Source organism: Oreochromis aureus, linkage group 6 (assembly GCF_013358895.1).
Source record: "Oreochromis aureus strain Israel breed Guangdong linkage group 6, ZZ_aureus, whole genome shotgun sequence".
In the NCBI taxonomy this organism is placed as follows: domain Eukaryota; kingdom Metazoa; phylum Chordata; class Actinopteri; order Cichliformes; family Cichlidae; genus Oreochromis; species Oreochromis aureus.
Genome location: NC_052947.1, coordinates 24,946,111 through 24,965,016, shown reverse-complemented (window position 1 = coordinate 24,965,016; position 18,906 = coordinate 24,946,111). Strand labels below are relative to the sequence as shown.

At 39.9% G+C, this 18,906-nt stretch overlaps 1 protein-coding gene across 3 annotated transcripts in view; it reads right to left on the bottom strand.

Annotated features, from left to right (window-relative positions):
* mast1a (microtubule associated serine/threonine kinase 1a) overlaps nt 1–18,906 on the bottom strand; it is an 85,158-nt gene that overhangs the window by 4,728 nt on the left and 61,524 nt on the right. For all 3 annotated transcript variants that reach the window (XM_031741166.2, XM_039613481.1, XM_039613482.1), the window contains 16 exons: nt 17,241–17,308; nt 17,066–17,142; nt 13,271–13,479; nt 12,305–12,443; nt 11,233–11,365; nt 10,081–10,246; nt 9,759–9,860; nt 9,194–9,316; nt 8,942–9,051; nt 4,049–4,212; nt 2,549–2,793; nt 2,127–2,384; nt 1,800–2,032; nt 1,259–1,381; nt 995–1,131; nt 35–222 (listed from right to left, as the gene is read on the bottom strand). In XM_031741166.2, the coding sequence (XP_031597026.1) occupies nt 35–222; nt 995–1,131; nt 1,259–1,381; nt 1,800–2,032; nt 2,127–2,384; nt 2,549–2,793; nt 4,049–4,212; nt 8,942–9,051; nt 9,194–9,316; nt 9,759–9,860; nt 10,081–10,246; nt 11,233–11,365; nt 12,305–12,443; nt 13,271–13,479; nt 17,066–17,142; nt 17,241–17,308 (2,475 nt within the window). The remainder of the gene's footprint in view (nt 1–34; nt 223–994; nt 1,132–1,258; nt 1,382–1,799; nt 2,033–2,126; nt 2,385–2,548; nt 2,794–4,048; nt 4,213–8,941; nt 9,052–9,193; nt 9,317–9,758; nt 9,861–10,080; nt 10,247–11,232; nt 11,366–12,304; nt 12,444–13,270; nt 13,480–17,065; nt 17,143–17,240; nt 17,309–18,906) is intronic.

Sequence of the window (18,906 nt, the reverse complement as noted above, 5' to 3'; positions counted from 1 at the left end):
TTAATTTGTGCACTGTTTATTTCCAGTGTCCTACCCAAATATGAGGGCTCAGGGGTGGAGCGATAGCCCTGAGTTGGAGACCGTGCAGACAGGCTGTGAGTTGGGGAGCCAGGAAGACTCTCACTGGAGGACAGAGAGCGATTCAGGGAGGACAAGCTGCGGCTGGTGTGCAGGAGGTTGGACTGTTTTGTGATCTTGCGGAACAAGGAGCTACGCTTCTTACTGCGGGATAGAGAAGAGAATAAATAAAGAAGAAAGGAAGGTTTGAATTGGGATCAACAAATAACCGACAGTAATTTACAGTCTTTATTAACCTTGGTTAAAAGCACAGTACTGATGGGTTTGCAAGTAAAATGGTAAAATGGCCTGTATTTATATAGCGCTTTTCTAGTCCCTAAGGACCCCAAAGCGCTTTACATATCCAGTCATTCACCCATTCACGCACTGGTGATGGCAAGCTACGTAGTAGTACGTAAGTAATGCATACTAGCTACAGATCATACAGTACGCTGAATATTTTAAACTGTTGCTAAGCATTTCTCAAAAACACTACACAATTTTGCATTAATTCTCTATTATTTTCATCATATCAGACATTTTGTTTTTAACTAACCACTCAGGGCGATGTGCTGCTCTACAGTGTTTTGACAAATTTCCTGTCATTGCTGCATTCAAGATAACTTTGACCTCAGGCGGTTGCTGACAAAAACTTGTTTTGCAACGTCTTGTTATACTCTCGGCAGATTATTTTCTGTAGTATATTAAAATGAATAGAAATCAGGTGCTGCTTTAAATGTATAATGTGTACCTCAGTCACAAAACTGTCATAATCAATAAAGCAAAACACGTAAAGCTCTTGAGTTAGTACATTATATCGCATGTAAGCCTAACTCCTCTTCGGTCTATAGCCATTATAATAATGAAAAATATGTTATTGAGGTGAGAGTTCAGCTGAGTCGTTGTATAAGTGCAGTGTAGCAGCTACTTGTCCTACTTGTCCTGGCTGTCTTTGCCCATCGTCCTCTTGTTTCGCCGGGCCATCTTGCACTTGTAGCTGGCCTTACGAGCAGGGCCCACTTTAATGGAGGTGTTCTCAAAAGGTGTGGTTGTCACCGTCACCTTGTTGCCACTCTGCACAGAAGAGCAATAATAATTTCCACACTGACAAGCCCATTTACATAAAGCCTTCTCTTGAAATTGAAAGCTGGTTATTTATATTGCCAGCGCGGAACAACTGCGAATAAATAAGCCTGCTGACCTTGAGGATGAGCTCCACTACTTCAGTGTGGACCAGACCGTGGACGGGCTCCCCGTTGACATGAGTGATGAGGTCACCAGCACAAAGGCCAGCTTCCTGGGCGGGGCCACCGTCCTCCACATGCTGCCAAAACGCAAAAAATATTCAAGTTCACGGGAGGGGAAAATCACCTCCATGTAAACACTAACAGAATGCTCATGTTGTGACTCTCACTGGTAAATCTCAAGACAAGACAAATATTTTCAGATCAGATTATGTAGCATATTTGTGTATGGCGAGATTAGAAAAGTGGCTCTAACGTTCAACAGCAGTGTTAGATCTTGTTATGTCCTTATTGTCCAGCTTTACCGCCGTCCTAATCCTGCTCTGCATTCTAAGTGCTTCCCTTCAGTTTAATCCCCCTTTTTTAAATTATTGATTCCTATTTAATGGCAGGTCCACTTTTAAAAGCACACTCACAAATCAAAACACAGGCCATCCCTCTTTGCGTGAGGTTATAGAGTTCAGCTACAACATTAATACATGTCTGAAAGTTTCTTACCCAAACAATGTGATGTACGCTGTAGATATCACTGTCTCCAATGTAGACTCTGATGGCTCTGAGAGTAAAGCCATATTTCTTTCCAGAGCGGTGGATGGTAATGGGGGAGCGCAGCACACTGACTGCTGGGAAAAAGTCTCTGCTGGGTGAAGAGTCGCGTGACGAAGGGTTGGAGGAGAAAGAGTGGGGCGACATGGGACTGGCCAGCGGGGAGAAGCCGCCATGCTGCTCCACTAAAAGCAAGGAGATGGTAAAGAGGAGAAATAAGTATGATGTATCAGTAGTATTATTAAGTGTTTCCCTTGTCTCTTTCCTTGCCCTTCTTACCTGATGGTATGATAACAGACAGGGCCGTGGCAGAGGCTGATTTAATGACCTTGTTGCCTGCTCTGGAGTTTCGCTTCTCTCCCTCACCAGACAAATGCTGATGGCGTGCCCTCCGGAGGACCAAGTCATTTGTTGCTCGGGGCCCCAGAGGGTCATACAGAGGAGTCATCACATCCCGGCCGGTTGCTGCAGGACCCGGGGATAATGTGGTGATGGCTGTGGTAATGCCCGGTGTCTCTCCTGGTCTTGGAGATTTGTCTGTGAGCACACAAATTAGTAACAATGTTAAAAATGACTCAGCTGACTCAACAGCAGCCATCTTATAGGCAAAACCTCTTTTGCTTTCTCTATCTGCTCTAAAATTTGTCACTTTCTCTCCTTGCAAACATTTCACTATCATTGAGGCTTTCCTGCTTACACACCTGCCCCATTGATCTCCTTCAGACTGTTCCTTTGCTCCAGCAGGCTCGGTGATGGGACAGTAGTCCCGTCCAGCGAAGTGCCACGGACCTTCATGTAGTTCTGGCGGGACAGGAATTCGGACTCGCCCTCTAGAGGTGAGGCAAAACGATGCGTGTCCATCAGAGCTGAGAAGCGTCGTCGGGCACCAAGAGGAGGGCTCGCATCGCCTTCTGTGTACAGGGACTCTGAACAGGACAGGCGCTTCCTGTAAGAGAAGGATGCAGTCAAAGAAGGTAATGGCACAAATTTCTCTGCAACCATGCAAGTGACTGTCTGCTCTAACAGTGTAGCAATGACTATTACAGCCTTAACAGACCTACAGAACCTGTGTGGGTGTGTTTTCCTTCCCTGCTTTCGGTAATTACCATTCTACAAAAATTCAGCCGATGGGAATGTCAATGATTCTAGACTAGGAATAACAAAAACTCACAATTTAAGAAATATGACAAAAAGTCTGAGATGATATTTTTTTTAAAAATTTCTAAGGAAAACATTTATTTCTGGTTAATGAACCACATCATTTTACTTTGCATTTGAATTAGCAGTAATTAAATACCAGTGATTTTTTAGCAGAGAAAGACAGGACACAATCAGATCATGCATTTTATTATTTTTCTAATTAAATCATAATTAAATAATGAGCTGTAGGAAAAAAGACTTGATTGAAGAGAGAGATGATACAGATAATGTCCATTTGTTTTGGATGGGGAGAAAATATGTAAGTTAATAAATAATGAGTCTCTTGATTTTCTATTATGGAGACAGAATCTATCAGTTATTTCCTTTCACGTGTGAATACAGAGTGATTTCAATCCTGACAAACAGCCTGAGGTGAAATGGAGACATGAGAAGTCATGGAAATCTGTTTCTGGTGTATGCAAACCACAGTACGAATGAATTAGATCTCACAATGAGAGTAAATTTTCCATTTATGCAAGCTACAAACAAAAATGATTGATGCAAGCTAATTAGAGGTCTTTAGTTTTCAATATTAAGATTGAGGCAGGCGTTTCCTGTAACAGACGAAGAGCTAATAAGCTGTGTCTGTTAGGAACTGAAACGGCTTCAGAATCGAGGGTACAAGTATTATTGAACCACTTGCACTCAAACTAATGAAATGGAATAAAACTAATGAATCTGTTGAAGAGAAACATATGAGGCACCCATCAAATTCCACTCTCCTCCTTCAGACTGGGTGGACCTGATGCTGTTTTTGTCTCAAAGTGAGTGCAAATTCTCACACAAAGATCTTTTTATACAACGAGTGTCATAACTGGTGTGAGTGACACAGAAATAAAACTCCAGACAAACTGAAATAAGTGAGGCTGCCAAAAGGAAAAAACCTTCAGGGAATCACCTTGTGAACATCCTCATACGTTGCTTAGGTGTAAAGAACACTCCTCCTCAATGTGTCATACCTACAATAAACTGAACCTTATTCAATGCTGCCCACCACTCACATCTCAGGGGATCCAGTCCTCCAGCTCTTGTCCCTCATGCTGAAGCTGCCCAGGCTCTCTCTCTTCGTTACCTTGTCCTCCCGTGGGCCCTTGTGCTCCCGACGGGACACGGAGCTCGTAGCTTTCTGCTCCAGCTGAGAAAGATGCTCCATGCTGCTGTACACCTGCAGCGGGACACAGTCAGATCGATAAGCATTTGGTCTGTTGGCTTTGATTAATAGCTCAGGAGAAATGTTGCTTTTGAGTTGGAGTTGCAGATATACATTCTCTGTGTGAATTGGTTTCAGACACATGCCTTTATTTCAACAATTACTGGTGATAAGATGATTTTTATTATTTAGTTCAGGTGGAGATGGAGTGTTTTTGGCATGGACTGTAGATAAAAGTCTGTGACATCAACCAAAGCTTGATGTCATTTTTTTTTCCTGAAACCAGCAACTTCACAAAGCTGCCCAGCCTAAAACACACACTTTTGCTTTCTCATCTATTTCACTCTAATTGGCAACATAATTAAAAAAATTAACAGCATGCAGTATTCAGTATGATTGTCAAGACTGAAGTCTCTTCAGGAAGGTATTCATGAGGTTATAGATTGAGGGACTGCATAGTTTGCATAGCTAACTATGCAATCCCACTTAAGTTTCCTTTGAGCCACGTCCCCATTTGACCTGGAAGCTTAATCTTTTCAGTCTATAGTTTCTGGTAGCAGCCTGGCATAAACTACACAAATAAATGGACTGGTACTATCATTGACACCTTTTGTCTCGTTGTGCTTTAGACTACAAGTGTCATTCAGCCAACCACCGAGTGCACCTGCGAACTTTTATCTAACATTTATCGATGGATTGGTAACAACTCGAGTTTCCGTATCTCACCCAAAAATATTTTAGCACATGGACAGGAGGAGCCGGCGATACTTCTGATTAGAAGGCAACCCGCTGCATTGCCTGAGCTACACCCAGTGGGGAAAATGTCAGATTCCTTAAATTTCACCAGCTTTTGCACTTCAGTGTATTTTTACAGGTCTGCATATGTATGAAAGTTGCATAAAGGATAGAGCCAGAAGTATAACAAATAAAATAATCAGATATTTACCAAATGTCTGTAGCTCACTTATAATCACTGCTTGAGGCTACATCCAGTGCTGCATAACACACCTGAATCCCCAAGCAAACTGTCTGTGGTCGCACTACAATTTCAGTTATAGGAGATAAAACCGCCCGGCATGAGTCTGAAATGGCAAATCGATGGAGGACTTGTTAATGGAGTATCTCGGTCCAGGTTTTAGCTTTCGATGTGGTCTGCCAGCTCAAAATGTGTGCAGACCATTAAAAAAAAGATTTTACTCTTTTAGATGATTCATAATAGGCCTCAGCCTTTAAAACATGCATATATGCCTCCTTAGGAAGCCTCTAACAGCTCAGGTTTGCAATTTCTGTGCAAAATTATGTGTCACAGTCTGGCCAAAATACTTTAAGAGTCTGATAAGGAGAACATTATGAGCTGTTAAATTTTAGGACATTCTGGCAGTCGTAATTCTCACTATTGGCAGAATATATCAGCTATTGGCAGCTTCAATTCAAAAATACAAATTTCCACCTTGGCTTTTGCAGATATCCGTTATCGGTGAGCAAGACTGGAGAAAATGTCCATTTGGAATTTATTAACCAGTTTGCTTTGATGCAAGTCTGTGTGCATTATGTAATCATGGCAAATGGTTACCGTGCTATATAATCAGTGGGGTTTAATCGTGGGAACACTGTGCATCTAAAAGTAAAATGCAGTTAACTCATTTGCCTAACATATGTTTGAGACTAGAAGGAGGCATAAATCTTTGGGAGCATTGTGTCAGGAAGGCCCAGCAAGGGTAAAAAACAAAGTGGATCTTTCAGCTGTAGCAAAATTTTGCTAAAAGAAGCTCCATGTTGTTATCCTTATCATTTATTATTGTTGTTATTTTGAGCCATGCATTGAAGTGTGCACCTATATACCTACCTGAGTGTGGGATTGTGTCTTTAAACATAAACTGGGCTAATAAATGTCTAACTTGAACCAAAAACACTGTTATTTGTTATATGAGTTAAGAACTTTCAAACATTTTTCACACAGCTAGACGAGAGCCTGTTTTTAGAAGATATTATAGAAATATTACAATATCACAAATCTATGAATTTAAGTAGAGTATTTTTGTTTTTTTATTATCAAATTAAGTGGAAAACCTTGGTTAAGAAGCTCTGCACTACTGTAAAGACATTCCCAGCAGCATCAATATTTTCTCTGCATGCAAGTGAGCATTAACGTGCCACAAAGACATGTGCATAATTAAATTGTAAGGCCTTTATTATGTGCACAGTAACACAGGAAAGCTAAGCTGTGTGGGGGAGGACAAGAACTGAGCTGTGTTAAGGAAAGCCTAAAGAATATTCTGCAGTGCACCATGGAAACAAGTATCAGCTGAAGACTGAGCTATCGGCTCAGCGGGAAAAACAATGTTAACAGCTACAAACAATTTCTTAGCTTCATGCATTCCTTCATTTGTTAAATGCACCGGAGTCATTTATAGCAGTTTCTTCTGTTTTATCATCTCGTTTCATCTTTGTTTGTTAGTGGTTCAAGAGGATCAAGACAATACAGCACTATGTAAAACCCCTCATTTTCTTTATATTTTGCTTCAAAGGAGTCAGATTTTCTTGTATTTCTTTTAAAGTGATCTTCAGCAACAGTTCTCCAGGCGTTCTGAAGGTCCTTAAAGTTTTTCTTTAGACTCATTTACAGTCATTCACTCTCAGTCCAGTCCCACCTGATACTTTTTGTTAAGCCACTTAACTCTATGAATCACTCAAACATTAAAAGACACCTAATTCAAGGGAACAACCAGTGTTGTGTCTACAGATAACAGGCAACTTAACTTAGCAAAAAATCAATTTTAAGCTGTACCTTCAGGGACTTTGACACTAGGAGTATGTTGCAAAAATTGATAATTTCTTTAGCTGAATATGAAAAATGACAGCGCTTGCAGAGTTTGATAGGCATAAAATAGCATTTTTGCAACTGGAAATAAATCCAGCAAAGATCTGACACAGGACCTGAGAGGTGCATTTGGCTCTTCAGTTATCCAACCTACTGTTTGCTGAAGCCTCATCAAAAATTGTCTCAGTGGAAAGGTGGCTGTCAACAAGCCCATTTTTAGAGAAGGGAAACAGAAAGAAAAGGCTGAGGACAGAATATCAGTGTGATGAATTAAAAATTACATAGTTTTGGTTCAAACTGTTGTCAGTATGTAAGGAGGAAGTTTGGAGAGAGGTGTCCAAAAACCACTTTGTGCCATACAGCATGCTATTTAAACTTACCCAACTAAGCTTACTATTAAAGTGACCTAACTGTGTGGATACACATTCATTTTGATTCTTGTTTCAGCCAGAATGCTGATCCATGGATAACTGGCTGCTCACTGCAGCCTCCATGCCCGGACACACCTGCAAATGCTCCTCGGCTTCTGAACAAATCCCCTGCCAAATATAAGTGCTTGTTAAAATTCAAGCCTGAGATTTTACTGGGGCACTTGTCCCAAAAAAGGGGTCTAGCAACACTGATGTATGAGGTGACACATGATATTCTGTTATAGCATGCAGAAGAAAGATTAATGAGTGTCACCAAACCTACTTTACAAGTGTGCTGGTCTAAGTTTTGCATTCACGCCCTTGTTGGTTGCAGAACGACATTGCATTTCTAATTAAATTGTTCTTTAATTTCTTGGATAATGATCTAATAGTTTGGTGTCACAGTGTCTGGGTTTTGTCTTATTTTGAGTTTGGAAACTTTGCTAATCAGTAATCACTTCCTTGTGTATAAACAGTCCTGTCTTCCTTTTAGTCTTTATCTGACAATCTGCTTTCCCTCCTGCATGCTCTGAGTAACCTTCCTTGTTCCTGTGCTGATAGTTTGGTGTGTATAATGTCAGAAAGTTTTCAAATAAAATACCAAAGTTAGTCTCACTCTCAGTCCAAATGTCAGAGATTTATCTTTAGAGCTACACAAGTAAGAGAGAAGTACCCAGTCTTCACACCAAAGAAGCGCAAACCAGCAGACTTTTGCTTATCTAAGCCACTTAACTAATAATTAAAGTAGTTTGTGATGAAATTATCATTGTTAATAATGATATCTCTACAGCAGTAAATTAAAATGAATTAAATTCATAAGTGTATTTCCCACAGATCTTGTTGTTTCAGGGTGCTTGGCAGATGTCTCTGTTCACGTGCAGTACCTGTAAAAATCTGCCAAACAGCCTTGCAATGCTAACTGTAATGTTATCTTAAATTTAACTGAAATTGGGATTTCATTGAGGCACTTTCCGTTTCCAAGCAGGGGTGGACGGACCAAATGGAGGGAAGGCAGAGTGAGTTAGACAAAGAGATAAGAAAAGACAGCATGAGGTGAGAAAATCCCATCTGAGAGAGAAAGTGTGACAGAAGAGGGAGTCACAGATCAGAATTAGAGGAGCCAAGCAGAAAGCGTGAATGTGAAAACAAATACAGTTAAAAAGATGTCTGGATCATAACAGATCTGTAGATAGGAACGGCAAAAAATGTAGTGTGAGGAATTAGAAAAATAGCAGGTGGAAGACCCTGACTGTCTTAAAATAGAAAGAGAAAAGAGCATCAGCGATGATGGCGGAGTAAGTCCAATTAGAGTTATTAGCAGCAGGCATGAGACCTGGTCCAACCTCCAGGTGCTACACTATGTACAGGATGACCTACTTTTATCTAAAAATCTTGTCTCTTCACTCATCGAATCCTGTCCGATGTCTGTGTGACAAAATGTGACAGAGTGAGGAGAAAAAAAAGTAAAAGTGACTGAGACAGAGATTAAAAAAAGTGAGAGGCAAAGTCAGACCTTGCTGAAGCGAGGAGAGCAGGATGAGAACTGTCTGATCTCCACTGGCTCATCGTCATTGGTGTCATCTTCGTCGTACGTATTGATGTGGTGATAACGATCGGAGCGAGCTGGCAGACATGAGAGAGAGAGAGAGAGAGAGAGGCAGAGAAGGTAAAATGTGATTTTCCGGCTGGGGTTGTGTCAGAACATCCTTATATAACCCATGAACCTAATAGTAATGTAATTTCACATAAATCCAGACACACGTACTATCAAAGTAGCTTGTGTCCTCCTCTGACTCCAGGTGAGGGATGAACTCTGCCTTCTGTCTCAGCAAACTGTTCCAGTCCAGCTCACTGAAGAAGGAGTGCTGCTTTACCTCAAATGCACCCCCTGGTGGTGGGGGTGTAAACAACATTAATTGTTACCCTCATCCAAAAATAAAGATGAATGAGATGAATAGTCTTTCTGGAACAAATGTAAAATATATTGCAGAATGACAAGAGGATATGATAAGATTTTTTATGATACTTTTTTTTGCATTATATAAACACTTGTGCCAGAACGTTATAGGTGGACAGGTGAGAAACAGCTTTCCCGTCTGTGTCATGAGGTGAAGAAGCTTGTTTTTTAGGTGGGCTTTATCTGTCTTTCAGCTAAGCTAGCCAGCGGCTAACTGTAGCTTCATATTCAATGGGAACAAAAACAAACAAGACCCAAAATACTTTTGTTTTACATTGCACCTGTTCCTTTTAATGTTACTTTGCATTCTTATTCCTGTTGCAAATAGCTGCACATGTCAGACCAGCTATCAAATGAAAGAGAAAACAAGTACCTGTACCGAGCCTCACAAGAGGGTTGGTCTGTAACAGGGCAGAGATGAGGGACTGGGCATCTGCAGGCAGGGCTTCATCACCATCTGGCCAAACTATGTCATCTACCAGAGGTGCAAGAAACAGAGAGCAAAAGGTCAGAATAATAATAAAGAAAAAAAAACATACTTAGTTTCTGGAACAGAATTCTAAATCTTTGGTTTCTAACCTTTGCGGAAGGCTTTAAGTCTTAGTACACTTATCATTAACCACTTTTAATCTTTATGCAGTTTGAGAAGGCCTTTAAAACATAGTAGCAACATAAGTTTATCACAATGTCATTACCTGTGATGACCTGTCCAAACAGCTCCTCAGGAGTGTCTCCAAAGAAAGGCACACAACCCACTAAGAACTCATAGAGGATGATCCCCATGGCCCACCAGTCCACCGGCTTCCCGTAGCCTTGGCGCAGAATCACTTCTGGAGCGATGTACTCTGGAGTACCGCAGACCTGTGAGCAATGATTGAGACAATTTGGAGGAATGGAAGAAGAAAGAAAAGGAGAAAAGGAGAGAAAGAGGAAGAAAGACAAGTTAATCATCCTTAATAAAAATAAGCTGCTACTGTGGACATCGGGTCAAGATCTCTGTCTAAATAAATAAATAAATCTGGGTAAATTCCCAGATGATTAAACATGCAACTATTTTGCTGGTAATACCTGAAATGAGTAAAGAAAATCAACAGCCTATCTATGCAAGATAATTCATAATTTTATTGGGGGGGTTATATTGGTTGGGTCTGATTATTGGGGGGGGTCATAACCCCCCTAACCCCCCTGGAAATTACGCCCCTGACTGTGGATGTAATGGAAGTGTTCTGGATAAACAAACAGTACATCAATACTGAGTGACGCCTAGTGGGAACTATCCAAAACAAGAATTGTGGACAAATTAAATCAGACACATCAGGACAGCCCTTTAATAGTAAATGTTCTGACTGACTGAGAAATTGTCTGTCCGCCATAATCTCCACCACAAAGCTGCAGTCTGTTTCTGCAGATGTGAGCTGATTACTGGCAGAAACACAGATGCTTGCTTGCACTGAGAAGATGAAAAGGACATGCGGCCCAATCTGACTGCTCATGACTGGTTTAATTCAGAGTATAAACAATTACTGTAACTGCAAAACAGGATTGTGATGGAGATGGAGGGCATTAATGATTCACTTATTCAGACTAAACAGGAAGCATTGTAATGCAGCATCTTTGTTCGGATAATATTGATTTTGCCAGATGACTTGGCAGGTTTGCATGCGTGGTTGAAAAAAAGGATTTTTTAAAAATTCAATTCAGCTAATTAGCCTCAAAGTGGACATGCACCTCATTCATAAAGTTACTAATTAAAAAGTGAAATTAATTATTACCATGTTGCATTAAAATGCTGTACTTCATGTTTTAACATGTTTAATGTGACCGGTGTGAGGTCGTGGGTACCATACCTGCTTGTCCAGAAACTCCCTGGCATCTTTCTCAATGTGACCCTCATACAGGTTGGTGGTGAGGCTCATTAGGCCCATCTTCGACAAGCCAAAGTCAGTCAGCTTAATGTGGCCCATGGAGGTAATCAGGAGACTACAAGGAGAGAGAAAACAGGCATTCATTCTGGCAAATAACATGAAAACCTCCCCCAAACAATTCGATTAATGAATGCACCCGATCAGCGATCCAGGCTTTTGACTTTTAAAGTTTTATCAAGGACTGTTTGTTAAAGAAAAAATTGGATGAGTTTTGTTTTTGCATTATCTTAGGCTTCGGTCCATGTCTATCATTATTATTATTATTATTATTATTATTATTATTATTATTATTGTTATTATTATTATCCATTCAGTCATCTCTCCATCCACTTTTATGATTTAGGATCACAGGGGGCTCGAGCTGTCATAGGGTAAAAGGCTAGGTACACCCTGTGCAGGCCATCAGTCTAGCATAAGGCTAGCACAGAGGGACAGACAAATATTCAAGCTCACATTCACTCCTATGGCAAATTCAGAAATTGCTTATTAACCCAACCCCTTGCATGTCTTTTGACTGTTGGGGAGGAAGCTTGAGTACACAGAAAGAAGCAGAGTGAGAATATGAAGAAAGGCCCAGGTCATCTGATTGAATCCAACCCAGGACCTTCTTGTAGTGAAGCAATAGTGCTAACTGCAGCATTTTCCTCAAGAGAACTGCCGCTCACTGGATAATTTGCCTCTTCTGAACATTCTTTGTAAACCCTAGAAATGGTTTTGTGTGGAAATCTCAATAGTTACTGAAATACTCAGCTTGTCAGCCTGTCAGGAAATAACAAACATGCTACATTCAGAGTCACTTAAAGCACTTTTCTTTCCTGGTCTGGTGCTCTGTTTGAACTTTGGCAGCTTGTCTTGACTATGTCTACAACCCAAAATGCACTGGGTTGCTGCCATATGATTGGTTAATAAGATATTTAAACAGGTGTAGTTAAACAAGTGGCTAATGTATATACAGTAATTACATAGATTGCTAATATAAATTTTAAACCCTCACTTGTCGGGTTTGAGGTCTCTGTGGACGATCCCATAGTTGTGCAGATACTCCAGGGCTAATACAGTTTCAGCAAAGTACATCCTCGCAAGCTCAACAGGCAGAGCCCCGATGTTCTTCAGCAAAGTGGCACAGTCCCCACCTGCGATCACATAAACAACACATGTTACTGTTAATGTGATTTTGTAGTTATAACATAAATCTATGCTCGACGTGTTAAAATTTTCAAACAAATGGTGCTGAACCCCAGAAAGACATATTTTGATGCTCTGATTAGGGAGAACAAATTCATTAAATGTGACTCATTGTTTTTTATCACTAAAACATTAGAAGTCTTTTCTGAATTAGTAAAACGATTTGCTTTTTATGTTTCTATTTTTTGGGTTTTTAATTAATTTTTGTGCCATCCATATTTGGCACTGCCATCATACATGAGTCATAAATTCGCACCTACCGTTGACAGCTCAGTGTGTCTGTGAAACAACAGCAATCTTGACAAAATAATAGAATTCAGCACAAATAGAAGGAAAACTGAGTCGAGCTTTAGCAGTGAGCCAGTGAAACTCACCTGCCCTTTTTTGTAACTGAGACATTATACTTCACTGCACGTTTCCTGAATACTTGACCTTTGGTTTAGGAGCCAGAGGCTCAGGTGGCAGTTTTATTCACAATTTAAAAAAGTAAGTCCAGGAATTGAATAAAAATAAAAATAAAAAATGTAGATAAAACAGAAAAGGCCACGGCTACAGCATCCAAAGAAAAAGTGGCATTAAAAGCGTATCCTGATGTGCTGGAGTTTATTTCACAGACGTGAAAGAGTCAGGGAGGAAATGTGTTACTTTACACACAAGGCACAAACTTGACCAACACACAACAAAAAAGAAATCAAGGCACGTGTTTAGAGTAGCTTCATACGATCTTATCAATTTGAACTCAGATCTAGTGAAAAACCACTGCCGACCCCGTTACCTTCAACGTACTCCATAACCATGCAGAGGTGTCGTCGTGTTTCGAAGGAGCAGAACATGGAGACGACGAAGGGGTTCTCCGCAAATGTGAGTATGTCCCTCTCCACAAACGCCTGCTGGATCTGGTTCCTCAGGATCAGATTCTGCTTGTTGATCTTCTTCATGGCGAAACGCTGACGTGTCTCCCTGTGGCGCACCAGGTAGACGGCGCTGCAACGCAGGTGAAACAGAAGAGTACAGAACAAAAGAAATGAGGTATTGAGGAAAACAGCAGGTGGTACAAACTGCAGAGGATATTTCATCTCCTTTCAGACACGAGCTCAATAAAGTGTGACTGTGTGGACACATCAAGGAGGATATTAAGACTTGAAAACCTCCAGCACAAAATGTCAACCCCCGAGCTCGTAATCTTCATTTTCTGTTTGATCCTAAACCCAGTCTTTGAACTACACCTGAAAAATAACCCATTTTCCCTCATGGCCAGATAATGGTAGAATAATGCTGGCCTGCCAGGTACAACACTTTCTTCGCTGATCCACCGAACTCAGCTTTTGACAGCCTTTAACATGCAGCAGCATGTGACCCGGTCAAGGCGGAGAGGAGACCATATGTTACTCGTGTGTTTACATCCCCACTGGCCGTCTCTTTGTTGTGAAGTGCATTTTAAATGTACTATTATTTTATTTTCTTTCAAATCATTGAATCCCTGAGAACCCCCGACAATCCCGATTCCTGACAACATGTCAAATGTGCATTTTAAAATACATCCCATCTGAATCTCTCTGTGTGTTTTAATTATTCTCGGTGACAGAATGAAGCATTAAGCGCTGCTTTTAGTGTCTGTATTTATTATTTCATTTATTTTTCCTGTGCTGTGCCAATTATATTTCATCCCTCATGGCATTAAAAGACAATATTATATATGAACACTAAAAATACATAAAACCTTGCTAATAATTTTTATCTAAACAAAAATTTACAACCACCAAATTCTATTTTTGGTAATACTAATAGTACCTTTGTTGTTTTGTGATCTAACTCAAGTTTTCAGGGGTTTTTCCCAAGCTTCATCATCTTTTAGTTGGTATTTTTGGCTCCTGCTCACATTTCCAGTATTATCATTAGTATTTATATTAGTATTCACAGTGCCACTGTCTTCTTTACATCCCAGGATCCTGAGGACTTCAGTGACTGCTACCATGTCCCAGTAACATTTTCTATTAAATGTTGATTCATTTGGATGCATGATTGGCATCATTATGCTAATAGAAAGTCTTGTGATTACCAACCTTCAATTTCTGAACCCAGGGCATTATGATTTTGCTTTTTCGGAACAGAAACCATTATCAGCTTTGCAGCAGTAACAACATATCAGCAGATTACATTATAGGGAAATCGTTTACAGGCGGACACAAGTACCAAAATTGGTACATAAACTGTTTTATGATCACTTGTTTGATAAAGCCAATTAGCAATTTGAAAACACAAGATCTTGGCCATTTTCAATATGGCTGTTGACAAAGGCAAGAACATGTAATTTCTACAGATAAAGTAAACTAGTCTTGCCTTTCTGAATGATCTTATAGTTAAATCATGCATATTCAACCATTTAGAAGTCAACTTGTAGAAATCTGAAACATTTTTGTTTTTTTAAAACTTGGTATCAGGGATTTAGGAGGAAACTGAACCCCACATACATTTTTGTTCATGTGTCCATGAACAAAATAGTGTCTGTGGATGCAGCTTGCAGTGTAACAAGTGCTTTGAGTACTAGGTGAAAGCTAAAGGTTAGGTTAACTGGTGATTCTGAAGTGGCTGTTGGCATGACAGTAAATGGTTGTCTGTCTCTCTGTGGTAGCCTGCTAAAAAAATAGGCTAAAAAAAAAGATGACGGATGTGCCAGCATGAGAGAGCTGAGCCAAGCATAAAGGAGACTCCATGCATCAAATACATGAAGTTCATTGAATTGCACAGGAAAAAAATGTCACCGGATGAATGTTAAATGTCCTAACCCAGTTGTGTGTGTCATAGCGCTATCACAGGGGTGAAAAGGCAGTGCCTCGACCTGCACAGCACTCTGCAGTTGTCATCGGACTACTGAAGTAACATGTAGCAAATGTGAATTACTTGGCTTTACTTGAGACAAATGAGCTCTTGAGAAGCTTTGAAGTTATAAATTTCAGTTATTTATAGTCAAAGGTACAGTAGCCCTGAAAGCTCAAAATACACTCCAACTTGAAAAAGACTGCATATAGACAAAACGCTGTATAAGCACAAAACACAACAGAAATGTTTTTAAGGAGGCATTTATCTGAAGGACCAACTGCGGCAGTTACAAAAACTAAAATATGTAAAGGACTGCACCGAGACATGCTTAAAAGTCTTCATCAGTTTTGTGAGAAGAAGAAGAAAAAGATGCAAGATAACGTGTGTTTTAATCCCATGATTCATATAACACTGTAGATACGCTTGCCATTAGCCGTGTAGTGTTAGCTTGTTACATCCGCAGCTGGTCCGTCACATTATTATCTCCCTAAAAATACTTCAGTTGTATTTTGTAAGGTTTTTTTCTATTTCTGTTGTGTTTTAACCATGTTCTATTTTATTTTGTGTGCTTTTGCGGGTTTTTTCTTTGTTGTATTTTCTTAAGTTATGCATTTGACCTTTCGGGTCCACCATACTTGAGCATTTAAGTCAAGAGTATAACTGGTGAAATTTAGCCAGAGGGTGAAATTCTGTAACAGACTATGTGCGCCTCAGCATATGCTACTTCCGGTGGGAAAACTCCTGTAGAGCGCTTAGTTTTCGGCGTGATATTCGCGCCTTGTTTACGGTCGGGTTTTCCATAACAAGTTAACCAAATGGATGAATCAAGCGGCGATTTATATTTCTCAAGATGTCTTGGGCATTTACCGAATATATCTGTAGATGATGTTCATCGACTTGTCGATATTTTCCCCCCGCGCCTCAGAGCAAAAGAGAGAAAGGATTCAAATTTTATATTTCTCAGTATTTGTATAATTTTGAAGGTAAGTCACAACATACCCTTCGTAAATACTGATATATAGAGACCCTTACCAGCAATCATTCATTTATTTTTTATATCCTGTGGCTTTTTTTCACGGTTTGTTGACGTGCTGTGTAGGTGTGTACTTGACTGTGCACGCTGATATCGGCATAACGGGGGAAACATGTGGCTTTAACTAATGTTCACCTGTAGTTTGAATGCTGAACATTTGTCTGTTTAAATCATTAGAACTGTCACTATACAGAGATGTGCTTCTGAATGTGGACGATGTGTCTTCTTATTTTGTAATGCAGTTCTGCTTGTGTTGAGTGATGTAAACAACCAGAGGGACAAACATGTAAACTCAACACCAGCATCCACTTTTGAAAGATTGTTTGAAAGATTGTTTCAATTATTTGTCGCACTGCTCCTGATGGATTTGACCAGCTCCAATTTAGACTGAACAAATATTTTTTATACACATTCAAGTCCAATTGTGGATCTTTGCTGTTCAGTCTGACAATCTTTTTGCCGTTTGTGTTAGAGCTTGTTAGAAATCTCTTCATAAATAGCTTTCTTGGATGTTTTCATGATCCAAACTCTTCATGCTGTTGCCCTGTGTGTTACATAAAGACAGACTATATATCTGTATTGTAGCTAGAATATAAATGTTTTTAGATTCATGATCTTTACCAAGTTTAACCACTGGATTAGTTTTAAAGCTCGAGGAAAAATTGGATACAATTAGGTTTCTACGTGTGATCAGTGACGTATTAATCAATTACTCACCCATAGGCTCCATTGCTGATCAGTTTTATGGTCTGAAAGTCTTCCTCAGTTGGTGGCTTGATGGCTCTCCCTTTTCCCTGATGAAATCCCCAGAGTTTTACAATTATAATTCAAAGTAAAAAAAAAACCCAAGTGATTTGTTTCCTGTGTCTGTGCATGTGTGTTTCCTCATCACCTCTGCTGAGTCATCGGTCTCTGGAGTGTGCGGACCCTCACTGTCGTAGCTGTCAAAGCCCACGATTTCTGTTGGGACACATGTTAGTTAACAGACAAACCTGAAGTGGCAATAAAAAGCGACACTAGGCCTCCCACACCGCTGTGAGCTGTGAGAAAAACTGCAGCTGCCTGAGCACCTTTAACAAAACAAGTTTCTCAACAGCTACAGACCAAATCCCACAAAGTAAAATATGAGAATTAAAACAGCTTCTTTCTATTAATTTTTCTTCTCTCTTTCAGATTTCCCTCCTCTTCACTTTGTTCTTACTCCCCTCATGAACAGTGGCAGAGGAGTGGCAGCTAATTTCCAGTGTTCTTGCATTTTTTGTATGTGACAGCTGCTTGAATACACTGATTACACAACTGTTTTGTTGAAATAATTGAATGATAATTACCTTTTGAAAGCCCCTTTGTACTTCTAAACTTTATGTAAGATAAAAGTCACTGAGCTGGAAACTGTATATTCTGTCAGTGTCTGTTTGACACTGTTTCTGTGTGAGAAACCAAGAAAAGAAATGTGAGTGTGAAAGTGTAAGCAGCTATGTGGGTGTGCATGTGTGCCTATGCATGACAATGTAGGTGCTAAAGAAAGTGCAAGATCAAGATATCAGCAGGCACATTGTTAGAAGAGATTAACTCACAAAGACCTAACCAGATACATCTCTCATGAATTCTGAAATAAAAGCACCGTGGCTTATTGTGAAGAGTCATTCTGAGCCATTTAACCCATCAGCTAATGTGAGCTCTTGATGGATTAGACTGGGAGTGGCTGAACAGATGGGAATAGTGAACTGTGAGTTTGGGGGCTGATTTCGAGCCATGATGATGAATGAAAAAGAGAACTGCAGCCGCACCACCAGACAGCAAATGATCCAAGCAGCTCAGACTCTTCATCTCAATATATCCTCATCATGGACGTAAAGAAAAGCTGATAAATATCTCAAAGTGGCACTTTTTAAAGCCTCATACTGCCACCACCCAAAATAGAGATGAAACAAAAGGATGATGCAAAATTCAAAAAAACTAATATTGATGAAACCTGACGATATCCAGTATGGAAAATCTTTTCTGTGGATTTCTCTCACATGCTTGCAGTTAGGATGAGAGGAAAAGTTACAAGTGAGAAGCCATGTTAGCTAAATAAAATGCACTTTTGCAACAACTACTGCTGCCAAATCTTACTAACAAAGCAAAAACAACAAAAAGTGTGTCACTATTTCCTACTGTATCAGTTTAATACTAAGATTATGTGAAGTCACTGATCCTCACTGCTTTAGATCAGGAGGAGAGTTACAGCACAAAACTCCCACCAAAATCTTACATTATTTATGCTAACTTGCTAAATTAACAGGCATAGCATGCTAATCTGTACAGTCACTTGTATTGGTGGCTCTGTTTTCCCCCTTGAACAGTACCAGGCTAGCTTTTTCCAGCAGCATTCGGCTTTTATAGTGAAGTAGGTTAATCAAATCCGGACTCAGACACAAGAGTGGTATTGATCTACTTATCCAGCTCTGGGAGTGAAAGTAAATAACTGAAACCAGCAAACATCTGTTGGAAAGCATTCTTGCAAATTAAAAACTTTACACTTCCATTTGTTTTCATATATTCTATTAAATATACAC